The 20,823-nt window shown below is 34.2% G+C and overlaps 1 protein-coding gene across 1 annotated transcript in view; it reads left to right on the top strand.

Annotated features, from left to right (window-relative positions):
- The first annotated feature begins 4,494 nt into the window (after nt 1-4,494).
- Nucleotides 4,495-20,823, top strand: part of LOC131158234 (RNA polymerase sigma factor sigB) — a 32,831-nt gene continuing 16,502 nt past the window's right edge. The window contains exons 1-2 of the mRNA XM_058112961.1: nt 4,495-4,885; nt 5,744-5,934. Of these exons, the coding sequence (XP_057968944.1) occupies nt 4,798-4,885; nt 5,744-5,934 (279 nt within the window). The 5' untranslated portion in view covers nt 4,495-4,797. The remainder of the gene's footprint in view (nt 4,886-5,743; nt 5,935-20,823) is intronic.

Genomic DNA, 20,823 nt, shown 5'->3' with positions numbered 1-20,823 from the left:
AACAAACAATAACCGAAATAAAGATATCAAAAAATCAAAGAACAATAAAGAGAAAGGGAAAAATTCACTGGGCGGTCGATTGGCCAAGAGAAACTAAAATTGTTAAAAGGACAAAAGTTTTAAGTCAACAAAGACTTAAGATAATTATTCCTTGGATGGGTTATATCAATTAACATCTGGACGACTTTGAAGATGTTAATATTGGGGCAGTTTTTGAAGGAATTTTTAGATTTTTTCTTAAAAGAGTTTTCAGTGAATGAAATTCTTCATTTTAAATGAAGAAGAAAAGCAAAATATTTTTAATGCAATCAACGTTGATTTCATCTTACATATCCTTGATTAACTTAAACCTATTTTCTAGTCCATTTTTATCGAGAAACATAATTTGTGCAGCAAAAATTGATATTGATGGTGCAAATATGAGAAATGATGGAATGATAAACTAAATTATGATTTGATAGTTGCAGCTAAGTTCCAACTTAAGTAATGATTGGAATGCAATAGGGTAACTTAATACATATATTTGTTCGAGGAGTGATTAAAAAAATGATATATCTATCATTTCCTAACATTTTATCATAAAAAGGTTAACAAAAGAGGTGTAACTAGGATAGTTACTTGACAAAATAAAGAGACCAGATTGATTGTATGAAAAAAAAAGATCTAAAAACGCGAAGAAAAAGGTTGCAACATAGGACGGTCGACTAACCCTTCTTTCTTTCTTCAGTTTGGCACCACTCGGTAGCAAACGACTAACTTCTTCAAGTTGTTGACTGGCCTAATGGGAGCTTAAATTTTTTTTTTGTTTTCATTTGATTGACCAATGGATTTGGGCCTACCAAGTATCCTAGAGGTTCCCATATTTGAGGCAACAAATATGGTAGTTGGTAGTTGGTTGGTGTTTGGTGGTTTGAATTTGAATTTTTGAATTTCAAATTCAAAGTGGTGTTTCTTTCCATTCCTTTAAAGGACTACAAATAGACCCTTTATAAGAGAGCTTGGGGCACATCCAAGTGGAGTTAAGTAGTGTGTTTAAATTGCATTTTCATGCATTGCTTTGGGTGAGAGGAAGAGGAGAAATATTTAAAGTTTGTGAAGATAGGCTTAATCTTTTCTTGCTCTTTTTTTGAAAATATAATTGAGATGTGCATGTTGTGAGTGTATCTACATTTTTCTACATTGATTACAACTTCAAAAGGTCAGTCCTCTTCCACTTCCTTTCATTTATTTCCAAGTTGTTTTGTGTTTTTGGATGAAAAGCATATTATGGGTGTATGTTATGTTTGTGTTCATTTTTGTGCATGTAACTTGTATTTGTTAGCTTTGGTGTAACCCCAAGAGGGGGGGGGGGTGAATTGGGTATTTAAAATTTATCACCTAGGTTTACTGGTTTTATCAATAGTGTAGTGCAACCTAGGGTCAGTCTACGTAATCAACAAATAAACATACACGTGCAGTAAAAGTATGGTGCAAGAAATAACCAGTACACGCAATATGTTATCGAGTTCGGCCAAATTTGCCTATGTCCCCGCCTTGGCTACACCAGCACAAGGATTCCACTAAAGATCACTTAACGGGTGGAGCGACACCTAATACAACCAGGTCAAATTAAGGGCCTGACCTCAACCAACACGCCTTAATAGGATGACGCACCTAACTTTCCTAATCGGGTCTAAGCCAGTTTGAGACTATTCAATAGGGCTAGTCTCCCTCTTTAGGCCCGCGCCTGGAATACAACGAATGTACATAAAATTTGTACAAAAAAATATGTTTCTACACAAGTAGATATGTGCACCAATACAGTTCAATCAATAGTGCAAGTACGAATGATATGTAAATATGCTTAGTGTTCTCTAATGTGTTCTAAACACTCAATCAAGTATAGATTATCAGTCCAAATTTAGAGTGTATACTAAAGCAAGATTTGAAACACAACAAGTGAATGATATAAAATCAGATCAGGGTTTTAAATATCCTAAGCAAGTTTATTCAAACAATCTCAATAAGATATTTCAATATACAAAGCACCATGAAGTTGTTTGAAAAACTAGCATTTGAAAAGGATTTTTGCACACACAAAAATATAGGTTTAGGTGTCTTGCAATGACAATGCAAGAACCACAACCTTCTAAGTCTTCCCACACAAGATTTATCAAGTTAAATCAGTGGAAGAACTTGATGCTAAACTCTAAAAAAAAATCAATCAAACAATAATACAAGTGAGAGTTCTAGCTAGTAAGATTAAGTACAATAGGTTTAAAGATGCTCACAACAGTTGAAAGATCAAGAAATATGAAGTGTTTAAGTGTATTGGAGTAGTATAAGCTAAAATAGGGTTTTAGAAATTGAAAGAATTTTTTCCTTAGTTAAAATGTTAATCCTTACTAATTATGGCAAATGAACTGGTATTTATAGGTAAGGAGGATTTTTTGACCGTTGGGGACACAATGGGTATAATTAAATTTGTTTCAAAAGCCATTAAGAAAATTAACCCAGTTTACCCTGTTAAAAAATCGATAAAAAATATTTTAACCCGTGAGGTTCGGGTGCCCGAACAGACATAGTCAAAAATCCAATTTTTAGTGGTTTGGGTGCCCGAATTGAGAGTCGGTTGGCCGAACAAAAGTCAATAGCATTTGTTCGTTAGTTCGGGTACCCGACTCCAAGTTCGGTTAACTGTGCTGACCAATTCGGTTGCTCGAGCCCATTTTGAATGTGATCATTCAGGTGCTCGAGTTGTTGAAAAGGAACCTGACATAGGTTCGGGTGCGAGGGAGATACGCTCAAAAGTAGTTCGGATGCCCGAACACCAAGTCAACATATTGACTATTCGGTCGCCCAAGCTGTTATACACAACATAGGTTTGGTCGCCTAAACCCTCTCAATATTTTTCATTAAGTTCATTTTTAGCCTAAATTTATTCCCCTGATATGATAAGTGATGTTGGGGACTTGTGTACCAAATGTAGGTACCTAAAGTCCAACTAGGGTCTGTCATGAGCATACCTACCTACCATGCATGATGCAAATTATTACAAGTCATAGGAGTGTACAGTCCATAATTAAATTTACATTCCATAATGAAGAAATGAAATAATAATTACAAAGACAACACATATTTCTTCATTCATTGGCACGAACACTGCACGCCATCATGGTATGTCTTTTAATCCGAATACACGTGCACAGTGAACCTGCATGCAAGTCTTAGTACAACCATCAGTACTAATAGTATTTGTCATAATCAAAACTGGGTGTGACCTATCAGGTCAACAATCTCCCCCTTTTTGATGACGACAAATACTTTATGCAAAAGTGGGTACAACCAAGAAAGGCTCCTCCTAACTTTATGCATAAAGATAATTAAAGTAATGGGTAATCATAGATTAATGCACTATTATTTTTAGACCCATCCCTATGATGTAAGTGAATTTATCTTGTAACGAAGGAGGTTGAGTTTTTTAAAAACTCTTAATGATAATTTGTATCTCTTATGAGTGGGGTGCCAGAGTTAAAAGAGCACCCTTGACAGATTTCACCTATGTGAGCATGGGAGTGGGGCCCCTCTTTATGAGAATTGAGCTTATTCTCAGGTATGCTCATGAAATTGGGATTAGTACAAGGCCGAAACGTGTTGGCTATTAAAGCTCATGTCAACACTTGAATGGTTATGTGTGAGCAGTAATACTTTATTCCCTTTAAGCAGTCATAGTTCAAGTCTGGGACCACTACTGACTTTGGAGTAAAGATTATTGTTCGCTAAGTGAAGGTTCAATGCAGAGCACAACTTCATTATACATAATTATTCATCTTTGATTTTTAAACTCTCTACATGTATGGTACATACATAATATAAAAATGAGGGGGGAAATTGTTAATGTATTTTAATATTATTATTGTATTGTTTGTGTATTATAATAATAATATTATTTTATCTTGGAAAAGAAGATGTACTTTGGATTGTGTTATGGTCATTTATTCATGTATCTTATAAATGCATAAGATTAATTATATAAATGTACCTTAAATCTAGGTTGTATCTACTTAATGTATACATAACTTATTTATAAGTATATGGAGAATGAAAAGTTATTTTGTGCCTATAAATAGACTCTTGAGGCATTAACACAACATATTAATCTCTTATCTTTATTCTCATCATATCATATTTCTTTTGAGTTTAGAGAGTTTGTCAAGCAAAAAAATGTGTTTTTTTTGTGGAACTTTGGATTCCTCCATTTGTGCGGAATTAGAGAGAGTCATACGATTCAAACTGGACTGTTGTATCCTAGGGGGAGACAAATCTTGAAGAGTTATGCTGCACTGGCCCATGGGTTAAGTAAATAAATCACAGATGACTTGAATCTTCTCAAAGAGAGATATATTTGTGAACCTTGGTTATTTGTATTTTTTATTTGTATTTAATTTTAATATTTTATTGTTTTTATTTTATTAAATTTCCTAAAAATCACTCTTTTGTCCTCTCCCGCAATCCGTTCACTTATCATGATACCCCTCAATTCTTCACTCCCCACTCCCCTCCCCTTGCTCCCCTGCTTTGCTTTTATTTCTCTTGCGCAGCACCCTTTGCTTTCTTCGAAATTTCTATTGCTTCGCTCTCCGAATCTCTGAATTCTCAGTTTCTTATGGCTTTTTCATTGCGTCCTTCTTCTCTTCTGTAGTTTAAAGTCATTCCCTTTTCTTCTATAATAGACAAAGAGAGAGGTGAGAAGCTCAACTGTACCAGTCCCAGCAATATTAATGAAAAATGAACTAAAGGAGAAGGAAGGACGGGCAAATGTCGTGTTTACTGCCGCAGTTGAAGTGCCCGTCTGACAGAGCCCTAATCCATTTTAGGGCTCATCACCAAACAGTCACCCACCTCCGTAATCCTCTCTCTCTCTCTCTCTCTCTCTCTCTCTCTCTCTCTCTCTCTCTCTTGTTTTTGAAGAATTGCGGCATTGAGGTTTTTTGGGTGCTACTTGAGTGTTTGTTAAAAAGCCTAGCAGATTCTGTTTGGCAGAGTGTGTTGACACTCATTTGCCGCTTCTCTAAGATAATCTGGCCTTTGTTTTGTTCCACTCCAGAAAGTTACTTGGAATTCAGACTCGGTGGATCTGGATCATTGATTTCTTTTCTGCTGTTTTTGTAGAAACTACTTACGACTTGGGATTAGGATCTCAGAGAAGAATACCTTATGAATGGATGGCCACTAAAACAAAATTTGCAGTGAGCAAAACTGTTAGAAAAGCATTTTGTAGCCTCTATATTGTCCACACGTAACTCATTCTTAGTGACTTTCTTTGTATTATTAAGAAGAGCTTACTGAATTTTTTACTTCTTGCAGTCCCAGAAATTGTATTTGCTCTGCTTTGCTTTGTCAGTCCAAGATCTTATCTTTGCTCTACTTTTCTTATTATTTGTCTGTTCAATTTATGGAGCTGGCATATTTGTTATTCTGATACATTCCTGAGCTAGATTTACTCGTTGAAATATTATGTGAGTTTTTAGATTATCTTTGCTTTGTTTTTCTGTAACCAAATGTTTTTCATCCAGTGTGACTCAAACTTGGAGTATGTATCTTTGTTGACAAGTATCAGTGTAGATAAATTATAACATAAAAACTCTTGTAGTCATGGTTCTTGAATGAGAATGAGGGAGGCCCTATTGGTTTGTGATATTTTTGGCTGCATAAATAATCACAGATAGCTCTTTTGACAATGTACGGTTGGTTATAATTGCAGCCAAAAACAGAGGTCTTATTTATTCCCGGGCACGATGTCTCTTCTCAACTAGATCACTACCAACAGCAACAGCAACAACTACAGTGCTTCGTTTGGAGAAGCTTCAATTACCTTCTTTAGAAGCCGATTCAAATTCAGTTGCCTCACCCAGACTCCTGACATATACAGGGCCAATTTATCTACCCACAGAGGTCAGAATTGTTGTATTGAGGGTTTCAAATAGATGAATGCTTGAGATTACAGACAATGGTGGAGTCATTTTGACTTCCTTAAAGGTCATTCTCTGGTGATGATCCCTCCAAGTGGGGTCTTGAGAGGGGTGGTGTGGATACAAGCTTAACCTGCAGCATTTTTGCATAAGTAGTAAAAATCCATGCATTTACTTAAAAGTTGATTGAACATTACTTTTTTTCTCTATTTTGAGTAAACATGCTTGAAGTATCTCTTATAAATGGCTATCATGCTGGCATAAAGTCTGTATAATGGGCACAAGTCACTTGTTTACTGCATAAAGTTTTTTGGTTAAAAAATTGGGAGTGTTTCAGTGGTCCTGCCCTAGTATTCATGAGTGATTGTCATTGTGTAATTTGACCTTGTCATACAAATTGCTTTTAGATCAATAGTTTTCTTCCGTTATTACCTTTTATAATTTAGGTTTATTTTTCTTATGAATGAGGTTAGAAACTTTGTAGGAGTGTTTCAAAAATGCAAAGGGGTTTAATTATTTTACACATATATATACTTTGGATGTATCTTCTCTGTTTACCATTTATGTATTGTTGCTTTTGTTCTGTTTTGAACTTACCGCACACTTTTTCTCTATGTAATTGACCTCATGGTTGATAGTTGTAAGAAATTATGACAATTAGATATTTTTTGAAACTCAAAATTCATAATAAATCACTAAAAATTTCTAGTTGTAAAAACATATTTTTTCATCTGCAAAATAAACAAAACTATCAACTGATATAGGAACCAAATCAAAGGCATGGAAATTTTTTTCAGGTTCAAATATTAACTAATCTATAATAAATACTTTTAATAGGTAGGGTGTTTTATATTAGAATGATCTATACAGGAATCAAATCAAAGGCATGGAAAAAAGATTTCAGGTTCAAATATTAACCTATCTATAATAAATACTTTTAAAAGATAGGATATTTCATATTCAAAAAATGATCTATAGTATTATTACTTTTATATAAAGATAAAAATATAGATAAGGAACATTAAATATTTATTGACATTCAAAGATTAAAATGACTTGCTGATGTTTTGACTGTAAAAAATCATTTAATAAACTGTAATTATATATATAAAAGCAAAACAAAGGCCTCTCTATAGCCTTTAAAATCCAAATCCTAATTTCTTGTGTTTTTGAATTAAAAAAATAAGATGACTTTAGAAGAACGAAACAAAACTTTTTTGAAAAATTAAATAAATAAATAAATAATAACTAATATATTTATTATAATGCCCACACAATTCAAAACATGCATTTGTTGCACTCATTTCCTATACATCTTGGACTCATTTTTATTATGAGGGTGCATGCAATTTAGCATACTTTATTATTGGACTCTTTTCGAAGGAAGAGCTATTGGTACTCCAAAAAATATCATTGGCACTCCACATTTATGTTTTACATATCAATTGACAATCGTACCCTTAATTTTTCCGATGAATGACGAATTTGTCCTCTAAGTCAAAGGATAAATTTGCCATTAAATGCAAGAATAAATATATTATCAATCAAAGGTTTTGTTTTAAAGATATCCTAAATAGTTCAATTTAATTTTATATTTTTCATTCAAAATCACATGCATTTAAGGTACACACTATTAGTTGAAAGTATGATAACAACATAGTTTAGTAATGGTGATGTTAGTATTTCCGACAACTTTACAAACATGCATCCCAAATTCGACGTGTTGCTCTTTTTAGTACCACATATTAAGCTTGAGTGATTATTGCATGGGACCCAAAAGGGCATTACATTGGATTTGTGATACAATGTAAAGTTTTTGAGAAGACTAAGATCTTCATTTTAGTTATTTATTTAGATATTGATTAATCAAATTGATTGAATAAATTTAATAAGAAATAGTAAAACAAATTATAAATGTTTACAATTTATTATTTTTTTATGTTTTAAATAATATATTTTATAATAATAAATATGTGTGTGTGTGTGTGCGTGTGTGTATGTGTTGTAGTGCTTAAAAATTAAGTAGTCAAAGATCCCATGCATCACACGGGTCTCTATTAGTAGAAATGAATTCCTCTTCAACTAGTATATCATTAGGTGCTATGGATATCATGTTAGAAACAAACAAATTTTATATCACTATTCAAAGTCTTAAAGTAGTGACCAAGATGTGATATACTATTTTTGAACAATAACAAATTTTGGAGTTGTTTGGTATCAGTGTCAAACGTTACTGAAATGAAAACTAGAAATGAAAACAAAAAATCAGAAACAAAAACTAAAAACTAGAAACTAGTAACCTATTTGGTTAATATTATAAAACTAATATAAATTTAAAACTTAATTAAAAAATGCTCTTTTTCGTCTTTTAATCAAATAATACTATAAAAATATGATTAAAATAATAAAATTGCAAAATAATGTGCATTAAAGAAATACTATAATAGAAGTAAAAATTATTGTAATTATTTTATTTAATTGTGATACTTTTAAAATTTACTTTACAATAAAAACTTTTATTGAACATTACAATCATGTTTTTAAATAACGGCAGCGACCGTTATGTAACATCGTCACATAACAATTTTTTGGGTTATTTATCCCGTTACACACTGTGAAGTCGGCGGGAAGAAAAATCATGACCGTAGCGGCTATTACGGACTGCGACTGTTACGTAAAGGCTGCTATGGCCGTTACATAACTGCTACAGGATTGTTGCACCAAAAAAAATTATTTTATTTTTCACTTTTTCTTTTCACTTTTTTCTCCCCTTTCCTAACTCATTCTCTATATACTATGTGGCAAGAGAGGGAAAGATTATATCAAGAATGATAACAACAACAACAACAATAACAACAAAACCAAGCCTTAAGTCCCACTAGGTGGGGTCGGCTATATGAATCATTTTTCGCCAATTTATGCGATCATAAACCATTTCTTTTGACAGATTCAGGGATATTAAATTCTTACTCACTATCTCCTCCCAAGTTATTTTAGGTCTACCCCTAGTAACTAACTCACTCTTCCTCAGTGGTGCACTATGTGGCCTACGATGCAAGTGTCCATACCATCTGAGTCGTCCCTCCCTTATCTTATCTTCTATAGGAGTTACACCTAACTTACTGCGAATATGTTCATTCCTTAATTTATCTTTCAATGTTATACCACTCATCCATTTAAGCATTTTCATCTTAGCAACTTTTACTTTTTGGATATTATGTTTCTTCGTGCCCAACATTCCGATCCATATAGCATAGCTGGTCTTATAACCTATAAAACTTTCCTTTCAATTTTAAGGGTATTCTACGATCACAGAGCACACTTGAAGCACTTCTCCATTTTACCCAACCTGCTTTAACTCTATGCATTATATCATGTTCAATTTTTCCTTCAGCTTGCATAATAGATCCAAGGTATCGAAATCTACAAGTGCTATTTATTTCTTCATCATCAAGTTTAACTCTGTCTCCAATATCCCTCCTATCATTACTAAAATTACATTTCATATATTCTATCTTATTTCTACTTATCCTAAAGCCTCTAGATTCCAAAGCTTCTTTCCATAATTCAAACTCAGTCTCTACTCCATCCTTGGTTTCATTAATTAATACAATATCATCTGCTTCCAACAAATACTATAGAACCTCCTTTTGAATACTTTTAATCAATTCGTCCATCACCAAAGCAAAAAGATAGAACTCAAAGCAGATCTTTGATGTATACCTATGGTGATTGAAAATTCTCTAGTTTCTCCATCTATAGTCCTTACACTAGTCATTACTCCATCGTACATATCCTTAATGATGTCAATATACTTACTACATACACCATTTATTTCTAAAATCCACCATAAAACTTCCCTAGGTATCCTATTGCATGCTTTCTCAAGGTTAATAAATATCATATGCTAGTCCCTCTTCTTTTCCCTAAACTTTTCCATTAATCTTCTTAAAAGATATATAACTTTTGTGGTAGATCTCCCAAGCATAAAACCAAATTTATTTTTTGAGACCTTCGTTTCCAAACTTAATCATTGTTCAACTACCCTTTCCTATAGTTTCATTGTATGACTCATAAGTTTAATTCCACGATAGTTATTACAATTTTGAATATTTCCTTTATTTTTGTATATAGGTATTAAAGTGCTTTTCCTCCATTCATCTGACATTTTCTTAGTTTTTATAATTGTATTAAATAAATTAGCTAACCAGATAATTCTGTTATCACCTAAGCATTTCCAAACTTCAATTGGGATGTTATTTGGTCCCATAGCTTTCCCATTTTTCATTTTTTTTAGTGCAAACTTAACTTCGTTAACTCTAATTTTGCGAATAAATCTCATATTTTTAGTCTTTTCCTCATTTGACAATTCTAAGTTTAAGCTTTCTAGTTGGTTTTCATTAAACAATTTACTAAAGTAACTTCGCTATCTTTCTTTAATATCTTCGTCCTTAACGAAGACAATATCATCCTCACTTTTTATACATTTTACATTTCCTAAGTCATTCCTCTTCCTTTCTCTAGCTTTAGCAAGTTTAAATATATCTTTTTCCCCTTCTTTTGTATCTAATCTATCATACAAATTATTAAATGATCTATATTTAGCTTCACTAATGGTCTTTTTTGCATCTTTTCTTGCCTCCTTATACTTTTCAAAGTTATCTTTGTTTTTACATTTTTGCCACGTTTTATACCAAATTCTTTTTGTCTTTATGACTTTTTGTACATCTTTATCCCACCACCAACTTTCTCTGCTATTCGAGAATCTTCCTCTTGATTCACCTAAAATCTCTTTTGTTATCTTTTTAATAGAGCTAGCTAATCAACTCCAAAGAGTATTTGTATCTATCCCATCCTCTATAGTCCAATCCCCATCTTTGATCTTTTTATCTTTAAATTTTATTATATTTTCTCCTTTTAGGTTCCACCACATAGTTCTCTTACACTGTTTTATTTTATCATTTTTCTTCCATTTTTTAATACATATGTCTAACACTAAACTCTATGTAGTGCGGTTAGGCTTTGACCTGGAATAACTTTACAATTCTTGCATGATAAACGATCTACCCTCCTAGTTAAAAAAAAATCTATTTGACTTCTATTTTGTTCACTTTGAAAGGTTATTATGTGTTCTTCTCTCTTCTTAAAGCAAGTATTCATTATACTAAAATCATATGACATAACGAAGTCTAAGATCATCTCCCTAGGCTCAATTTTGTCTCCATATCCATATCCTCTATGTATCATTTCATAATTTTACTATCCCTTCCAACGTGTCCATTCAGATCTTCTCCTATAAATATTTTTCCAGTCCCTAGCATGCTTTGTATAATACTATCCATATCTTCCCAAAATTTTCTCTTAAGATTTTCTACTAAGCTGACTTGAGGTGCATAAGCACTAATGATATTTGCATAAGCACTAATGATATTTATTGTCTTTTGTCCTAATACCATTTTGATTTTTATAATTATATCCCCTACTCTATTTACATCAAAAATGCTATCTTTTAAGTTTTTGTCTATAATAATTCCTACTCCATTATTATATTTTTGCTTTTCCACTGTACCAAAGTTTAAATCCTGATTTATCAATTTCTCTAGGTTTCTCCCCCACTCACTTAGTTTCTTGAAGGCAAATTATATTAATTCTTCTTCTGATCATTGTGTCCATGTTTTTACCTGTAAGTGTCCCTATATTCCAAGTTGTTAATCTAATCCTAGTTTCCTGAACAAACATCTTTACCTGCTCACATCTAGAATGATTTAGGAACCCTCACATATTTGTCACCGTACCCGGGTGCCGACAAAGCGCGTCGCTTTGAGGCGAAGACCTAGCCCAATATCAAGAATGATAATGATACAAAATTTACTATTTCTTTAAATACTCACAATAGATGCATTAATTAACAATTTGAAAATACCAACATGTTAGGAAAATATTTTATTTTGATAATATTAATAATTTGATATTTATGTTCTATAGCTTTCAACTTCGACCTTCTTTCTTTTCTAGTTATTTTATATTTGTATTATTCATGTCTTATGTGTCTAATAGATTAATGGAGTGTATAATGTATTTTTTTTTTATTAATTAATTTAGCACATGTAAGAATTTATCACACATAAGAATTGTAAGAAGTATAAATTCACACACACACATGTAATTTTTCTGTCAATGGTGGTTTAAAATAAATGTAGACTTCTTGCCCTTACCAAACAACTTAGTTTGTTGAACTAAAGGATCCAAAATACACTAAAACTCTTTCTAAGAAGGGTTAAAAGCTTAAAACATGCTAGTACACTAATATGCACAAGGTTATGTGTGCTTGAAAAAAAATCATAGCCGTTATACCCGCTTCCCTTTATGTAATATCCGCTACTTCCACTTCCCGTTACACCTGTTACTATTACATTACGCTACCCGCTACCGCGATTCGAAACCATGATGACAATTGAAAAATAGTAAAAATTATTTTGTTATTGGCTTTATTATTATTTTTTGAAATATATATATATTTATTTATTTCAATTATATTTAAATTCATATAATCATTTACTTTTAATTTATAAAATGAATGATTTAATCCAAAAGAACTATTTTCAGATTTTAAAATTTCTGGCAATAGGTTGTCAAAACTACTGAAAATAGTAAAATTTGGTTTTCATTTTTTTTGCAAACAACAAAAAACGAACATCAGAAACAGAAAACATACAATATGAATAAAGGCATTTTTATAATCTGTTTTCTCACTGTGCAAGAATAAAAACATAAAACAAAAAACAACAACGATATTAAATTGACCCTTAGCAATTAGTTGTTGTATATTGTTTCGTTATTTTTACCTACTTAACTATTTTTGAACAATAAGAAATTTAGCAAGTAGTTTGATGTATATTGTTTTGTTTTCTGTACCTATTTAACACTTTAGAAATTAAAATAGAAACCAAAGTATCCCTAGCTGTTGTAATGACGAAGAGGGTCCCTACGACTTGAGCCTTTTGTTGGAAAAAGTTTTCAAAAAAAAAAAAAGGTAAGGATACAAATTTTGTTTTTAAACCTAGTTAATATGTTGGAACCTGTTAATTCCAGTAGTTGGGTTGTTGGAACCTTGCATCTATTCCGGTCTACTTCTTTTTCATGTTTTTTGCAGTGTCCATTACAGATCATAGTAATTGTTAGTTGATATTTTCTTATTGGTTTTGTGCAATGGGTGTTTTGTCAATTTTTTGCCATTCTCTTTCTTGGTCCTTTTCTTTAATTGTTACATATTGCATCCAAATTTGAGTCATGCTTTAGATTTATTGGATATTGAAATAGTGTTTAAACTATAAAAGATTTATTGGATATTGAAATAGTGTTTAAACTATAAACAAAATAGTATGCTTAAAGTGAATTATTTGGGTCTTGGATTATTGCGGAATTCATCTGTGTGTGTGCATGTTGTGTGGAAGCTAATTATTTTAGTTGTTCCAAGTTTCATTTATATTTTGTTTAGTTATCTTTTATTTATATTTTTTGATGGAATAGCTATGTTTTATCTTTTATTATTAACTATATTTATTTTGAGCACTGTCCAAAGGGTCCATGAGCAAAATTTAATTATTTTGAAACATTGTTCTTATGTATTACTAATTTAGACTATTATACAAATTGCGGTTTTTCAACTAATTTTTGTTTTTGTTTTTGTTTTGTTTTTCTTAGCTGCTGTTATTTGTTTACTTAGTTGTTAATTAATGGGTTTGTTATGGATTTAAACAAACTTAACTTGTATTATTTAGAGGGTACTTCTTGGCCGATTATTTTAGTCCTAATTTCAGATTGCTTGATGCAAAAGTTTAGAAGTCTGAGGGATCTATCCTTTCTCTCTTTCTCACCCTCTCTCAACAAGAACAACAAGCCTTAAGTCCTACTAGATGGGATCAGATCTATGAGTCATTTTTCGCCAATTCACTTGATTGAGGACATTTTCCTCAGCTAGCTTAAGAGCTATTAAAATCCTTCCCCACTATCTCATTCAATGTTATTTTAGGTATACCCTACTCCTACTATTAGTAATAATGACTAGCCCACTCATCACTGGTGCCTTACTTAGGCTGCATTTCAAAATGCGCAAATTGTCTAAGCTATCCATCCCTTATCTTATCTTCTATTGGCGCTATGCCTAACTTATTGCAAACGTGTTCGCTCCGTAATTTATCCTTTAATGTTATACCACTCATCCACCTTAATAGTCGCATTTCAACAACTTGTACTTTTTGGATATATTGTTTCTTAGTTACCCAACATTTTGATCCATAGAACATGATTGGTCTTATAACCATTCTATTGAACTTTCCTTTTAATTTTAAGGTTATTCTACGATCAAACAACAACTCGAAGCGTCTCTCCATTTTATCCAACCTACTTTAATTCTATGTAATACATCCCCTTCAATTTATCCTTCTACTTGTATAATAGATCCAAGGTAACGAAACCTATAGTGCGATTGATTTCTTGATTATTAAGTTTAATCTTATCTTCAATATTCCTCCTTTGTTGAAATTACATTTCATATATTCTATCTTATTTCTACTCATCTTAAAATCTCTGGACTCTTAAGGTTGTTTTCTGTTGTTCTAACTTGGATTTTACTCCACCCCTACTCTTATCAATCAGAACAATATCATTTTCAAACCACAATTGGTTACTAAGATGCTCTTTTTGTTAATATGATACTTCCCTTGTTTCGAGCTACTTCCATATTTCGAGGCAGTTACCTAGGGGAAAGCTACTCAAGCTCCTTCTAGAGTCTTGGATTACAAAGTATAAACAACTGCATCACATCCCCAAACCGGTTATACTTCATGCCGTCCATAAAACTATGCGAAATGGTGATGTTCATGTCTCCTTCCCAAAAGACTAGCAATCTACATTAGACTCAACTTCTTCACGTGTATTTCCTACTATGATGATTCAACCTCATCAGAATTCATCAACACCACCAGGAGAAGCAAAAGGTGATGATCAAGCTATCCACCAATGTTATAAAACTGACTGATCCAATATCTCTGGGCTCTCAATTTCTAATCTCATACTTCAAAGGAGATGGTCTATGGAGCTACAATCCCATGACCAGAAATGGCCATATATGGTTCGATGTTGATTGCACATGTGATGAATGCTTGAAGGACCCAATCTATGATTTTGAAGAGTTTGATAGATATGTTTGCTCATTTTCCTGGAAAGCAAGGATGGAATCTTCATTTTGGCGATCGTCTAAAGAGAATACGAATTCAATGTCATCATTTGGATCCCAGTCAAAAACTTTATGCAACATTTGGATTAGCTTGGCTCTCTTTTGCCTTTGAGAACATTTCTTTGCATGATGTCCCCCTTCGGTTGTAGATGTAATACAAGTGATCTTTTGGGTTATTCCTATACTTCTTCTTTTTCATATATTTCCATTTTTTCTACTTGTGCTTGGATCTTCTAGATTTTCTAGGAAGATAGAAATCTTTCTCCTTCTCTGTAGAATAAGAGCACTTCTTATCTCCTTTGTACTTGATGAGGAGATCCTTTCTTTTGCATTCCTTGGCTATTTTCTTGCCTGCTTTTTGGACTCTACTGTCAATCACTAAATTGAAAAGATCAGGGCTCAAAGTAGAACCTTGATGTTCACCTATTGTGATTTGGAAATCTCTAGATTCTCTTCTTACAGTCTTAATGCTAGTTGTTACTCTATCATACATATTTTTAATGACATCAGTATATCTATTGCCTACCCCCTTATTTTCTAAACCCGGAATTGTTGATCTCCTAGGCATAAAATTAAATTGATTCTTTGAGATCCTCGTTTCTAATCTTATTCTTTATTCAATTATTCTTTCTCACAATTTCATCGAATGCCTCATAAGTTTGTTTCCGTGATAGTTATTACAATTTTGATTATCACCTTTATTTTTGTCTATAGGTATGAACGTGCTTTTCCTCCATTTCGCTCGCATTTTCTTGGTTTTTATAATAGTGTTGAATAAATTAGTTAACCATGTACTTCCATCCCCGTATTATATCTACTGCTTACCCCTTCTTTTTCCAAAACCCATAAATAGGTTATGTTGTCAATCTCCTAGGCATAAAACCAAATTAATTCTTTGAGACCGTTGTTTCTATTCATATTCTTTGTTCAATTATTCTTTCGCATAGTGTCATTGTATGACTCATAAGTTTGATTCTGTGACAGCTATTACAATCTTGAATATCACCTTTATTTTTGTGTATAGGTATGAATGTGCATTTCCTCCATTTCTTCGGAATTTTCTTGGTTTTTATAATAGTGTTGAATAAATTAGTTAACCATGTACTTACATTATCCCCTAAGCATTTTCGAACTTCAATTGGGATGTTATTAGATCCTATAGCATTCCCATTTTTCTTATTTTTAAAGACATCTTACTTCAGTGATTGATTTTGCGAATAAATATCATATTTGTAGTCTTTTTCTCATTTGTCTCTTCTAGGTTTTGGCTTTCAATTTGATTTTCTTTAAACAACTTATTAAAGTATTTTTGCCACCTCTCTTTTATGCTTTTTTTCTTTAACCAAGATATTATCATTTTCATCCTTTACACACTTTGCATTACCTGAATCTTTGCACTTTCTTTTTCTAGTACTAGCAAGTTTATAAATGTCTCTTTCCGCTTCTTTTTTTGTATCTAGTCTAGCATATAAATTGTAGAAAATGAGAATAAATCTCTTGTATATTCAATTGTGTATTCTTTACATACTCGGGTCCCTATTTAACATGTACACAGAGAATAAAATATGGAAATATAAAAGTCAACCCATACAATCAGCCTAAATATCGAATCTAATTAGAGCCTTAATCTTCTACCACAATCTTCTCCAAATCCGTTCCAAATCATTTGGGATTTCGACACTCCCCCTCAAGTTGGATCATAGATATTGATCATGTCCAACTTGCAAATAAACTCTTTAAAGCTAGATCTTTGTAATCCCTGCTAATTGTTCTCTTGTAGGGATATAGGTCAATGCAAATTGTCCCCTTCTCAATTTTCTCCTTTATAAAATGCTTGTCCACTTCTATATGTTTAGTCATGTCGTGCTGAATAGGATTATGAGAAATTCTAATGGCAGCTTTGTTGTCGCAATAGAGTTTGATGGGGAGCTCTACTGTGATGTGTACTTTCAAAAGTTTTTGTAACCATAGCCCTTCACACATCCCTTGTGCAACAACTCTGAATTCAGCCTCGACACTGCTTCTAGCTACCACATTCTGCTTCTTACTCCTCCATGTTACTAGATTTCCCCAAACATAGGTACAGTAGCTGGTAGTAGACCTTCTGTCTTCTGCTTATCCTGCCCAATCCGCATCTGTGTAGATCTTTGCCTTCTTACTGTCACCTTTCTTGAAGAATAGTCCTCGCCCTGGAGAGCCTTTTAGATATGTGAGAATCTTATATATTGCTTCTAGGTGACTCTTCTTGGGTGAGTGTATGTGCTGTCTGACCACACTTATAGCGAAAGCAATGTCAGGTCTAGTGTGAGAGAGGTAGATCAATCTACCTACTAGTCTCTGATATCTCTCTCTATCCACAGGCTTTCTTACGTCTTCCATTCTTTTTCCTGTCTCGATAGGAGTATCGCTTGGTTTACAACCGAGCATGCCAGTCTTGGTCAAAAGGTCAAGTACATACTTTCTCTGGGAGACACTAACTCCTTTTCCTGATCTAGCAACCTCCATTCCTAGGAAATATCGCATTTGACCTAGGTCTTTTACCTCAAACTCTGTGGCTGAGACCTTCTTCAATCTCTCCACCTCTCTAGTGTCATCTTCAGTGAGAATGATGTCATCGATGTACACAATTAGGATGGTCCTTCTTCCCTCATTGGACTGTTTGAAGAACATAGTGTGATCTGACTGCCCCTGTCGGTATCCTTGATTCTTTATTACCTTCGCAAATCTATCAAACCACATCCTCAGTGATTGCTCGAGTCCATACAGGGATTTCTTCAATCTACACACTCTGGTTTCTTCTCCCTCCCTGCAAAATCCTGGTGGTAGCATCATGAACACTGCTTCTTCTAGCTCACCATTCAGAAAAGCATTCTTGATGTCAAACTGATGGAATGTCCAGTCCAGGTTTGCTGCCAGGGACAAGAGAACCCGTATGGTGTTCAGCTTTGCTACTGGTGCAAACGTCTTGGTGTAGTCAATGCCGTATGTCTGAGTGAACCCCTTTGCCACAAGGCTAGCTTTGTATCGTTCTACTGTGCCATCAGCCTTGTACTTTACTGTGAACACCTACTTACAGCCCACTGGTTTCTTCCCCTTTGGCAAAGTCATCACCTCCCAAGTTCCATTATTTTCTACTGCCCTTATTTCTTCCATCACTCTGCCTCTCTCCACTCTGGAATCTCCAAGGCTTCTTGAATGTTTTTAGAAATCTGGATTCTGTCAAGGTTAGAAGTAAAAGCACGACACTTGGCAGAAAGAGCATTGTAAGATACAAATTTTGAGATAGGGTGGAGAGTACATGAACGAGGTTGTTTTCTAAGAGCAATGGGTAAGTCATCTTTTAACTGGTCGGGATTGGAGTCGGACTCATGAGGAGTTGGAACTATCATTGGTTCTAACTCTTTTGGTGCTTCGGAAGTGAGTGTCTCATTGGACTTCGATTTTGGTTTCCCGGAGTTGACAAGTGTTTCCCTATATGTTTGTATTTCCGCATCTCCCCCTGAGTTCAAGTTTCCTTCTATACTAGGCGAAGGAGCGGATATAGGGTATGGAGTGGTCTAGAAAACAGCAATATCGAAGTAGTCTGAGTTTGAGGGTCGAGCTTTACTCAAGAACTCCCCCTGAAGTGAGTAGTAGGGGGTATGTTCAAAGAGGGTGACATCCAGGCTAACATAGAGTTTCTGGGAGATCACGTCATAGCATTTGTAACCCTTCCGTGTGGGAGAGTAACCAAGAAAGACACATTTAAGTGCTCTGGGATCCAATTTGTTTTGCTTGGGTGTGTGAATGTGGACAAATACAGTGGACCCAAAGACACGAAGCGGAAGATGTGAGCCGAGCCTAGAATTGGGAAAAATCTCTTGGAGTTTTTGGATTGGAGTTTTTGGAATGCAGTTGTAAAGGATAGGACTCTACTAGGCATTTGGTTAATGAGGCATGTGGTTGTCAAAATTGAGTCACCCCAAAATTTTGTTGGCATGAGTTCAACAACAGGGCATGAGCAACTTCAAGGATATGTTGATTTTTCCGTTCAGCAACCCCATTTTGTTGAGGGGTGTCAACGCAAGAGCTTTGATGGATAATACCATTCTCTTGAAGATACGTGCCCAAGGAGTGATTGAAATACTTAGTATCGTTGTCAGTATGAATGATTTGGATTTTTGTGTGAAACTTGGTTTGTATCATAGAGTGAAATTTCATGAAGACTGATCGAACCTCAGTTTTATCAGTCAATAAATATACCGAACACAGACGAGTGTGATCATCAATAAAAGTAGTAAACCATTTTGTATGGGTCCTATTAGGAGTACGAGAAGGACCCCATAGATCACTGTGAATCAGAATAAATGGCATGGATGGTTTATATTGAGATCTAGGAAAAGTAGTATGATGGTGTTTGGCAAGTTCACACACACTTCACACTGAAAATCCAAGGTAGTTTTATTCGAACATATTGAAGGAAATAAGTGCTGCATATACTGAAAACTAGGATGTCCCATCCTTTTATGCCATAACAAAAGTTCACTTTCCCTAGGACTAGATGCAGATTTACAAACAGTAGGAGGACACGGTCCATTCACTTTAGCTTTGTCAAAGTAGTAGAGCTCGTCACATTCCTTAGCACTACCAATCGTCTTCCTCGATGATAGGTCTTGAAAGACACAATGAGAGGGTAGGAATTTAGTTGAGCAATTAGATTGTTTGTTTAACTGACTAATAGACAGCAAATTGCACGATAAATTAGGAATCTGGAGGATAGATTCAAGAGTAATAGATTCAGAAATACGAATACTCCCTTTGCCAGTGATAGGGGATAGAGTCCCATCTGCAATTTTGACTTTTAAATTACCGGCACAAGGTAAGTATGTTGAAAATAAATGATGAGCATCAGTTATATGGTTAGATGCACCAAAGTCAATAATCCAAGGGGTAAAATGAGAAGTGGAAATAAGGGCTGTCAAAAAAGTACCTTTGTGGGCTAAAGAACCAGATGACATATTATTAGAGGACTGACCCAAGGCTTGGAAATTGGAAAATAGCTCATATATTTTTGCAAGTTGGTCGGAATTAAATCCCCCACTAGAAGCTGTCAGACCATGGGCTTCTGTGGGTATTTTTTTTCCTGGTTTCGGTGGAGACTTGATGACCATGGGCTTTATTGGACTGTCTGGGCTTCCAATCCACAGGCTTGCCATGTAAGGTCCAACAGGTGTCTTTAGTATGGTCTGTGTTTTTTGCAATGCTCACAATAGGGCTTTCTGGACTGTTTTGGGCCCGATTCCCGTATGAGGTCCATGGGTTACAAGAGTTGATGCCTTGAGCCTAGACTGGTTTTGCTCCTTCAACATCATGTTCCTCCTACTTTCCTCTCGCCGAACCTCAGAGAAGACTTCTTGGATGGAGGGCAGCAGCCGGCGACCTAGAATCCTGCTCCTCATGTCGTCAAGATCTCGGTTAAGCCCGCCAGAAACTTGAATACTTTCTCGTTCTTCATCTTCTTCTTGAAACGTACACTGTCACCCGTGCATTCCCATTCCTCTTCGTAGTTGAGATCAAGTTCTTGCCAAAGTCCAAGCATCTCGGTGTAGTATTCTGTGACTTCCTAATCTCCTTGCTTCATTTGCCATAGCTGTG

The sequence above is a fragment of the Malania oleifera genome, chromosome 6, assembly GCF_029873635.1.
Source record: "Malania oleifera isolate guangnan ecotype guangnan chromosome 6, ASM2987363v1, whole genome shotgun sequence".
Lineage (NCBI taxonomy): Eukaryota > Viridiplantae > Streptophyta > Magnoliopsida > Santalales > Ximeniaceae > Malania > Malania oleifera.
The sequence above is the reverse complement of the archived record's forward strand: the minus strand, read 5'-3'. Positions and strand labels throughout refer to the sequence as shown.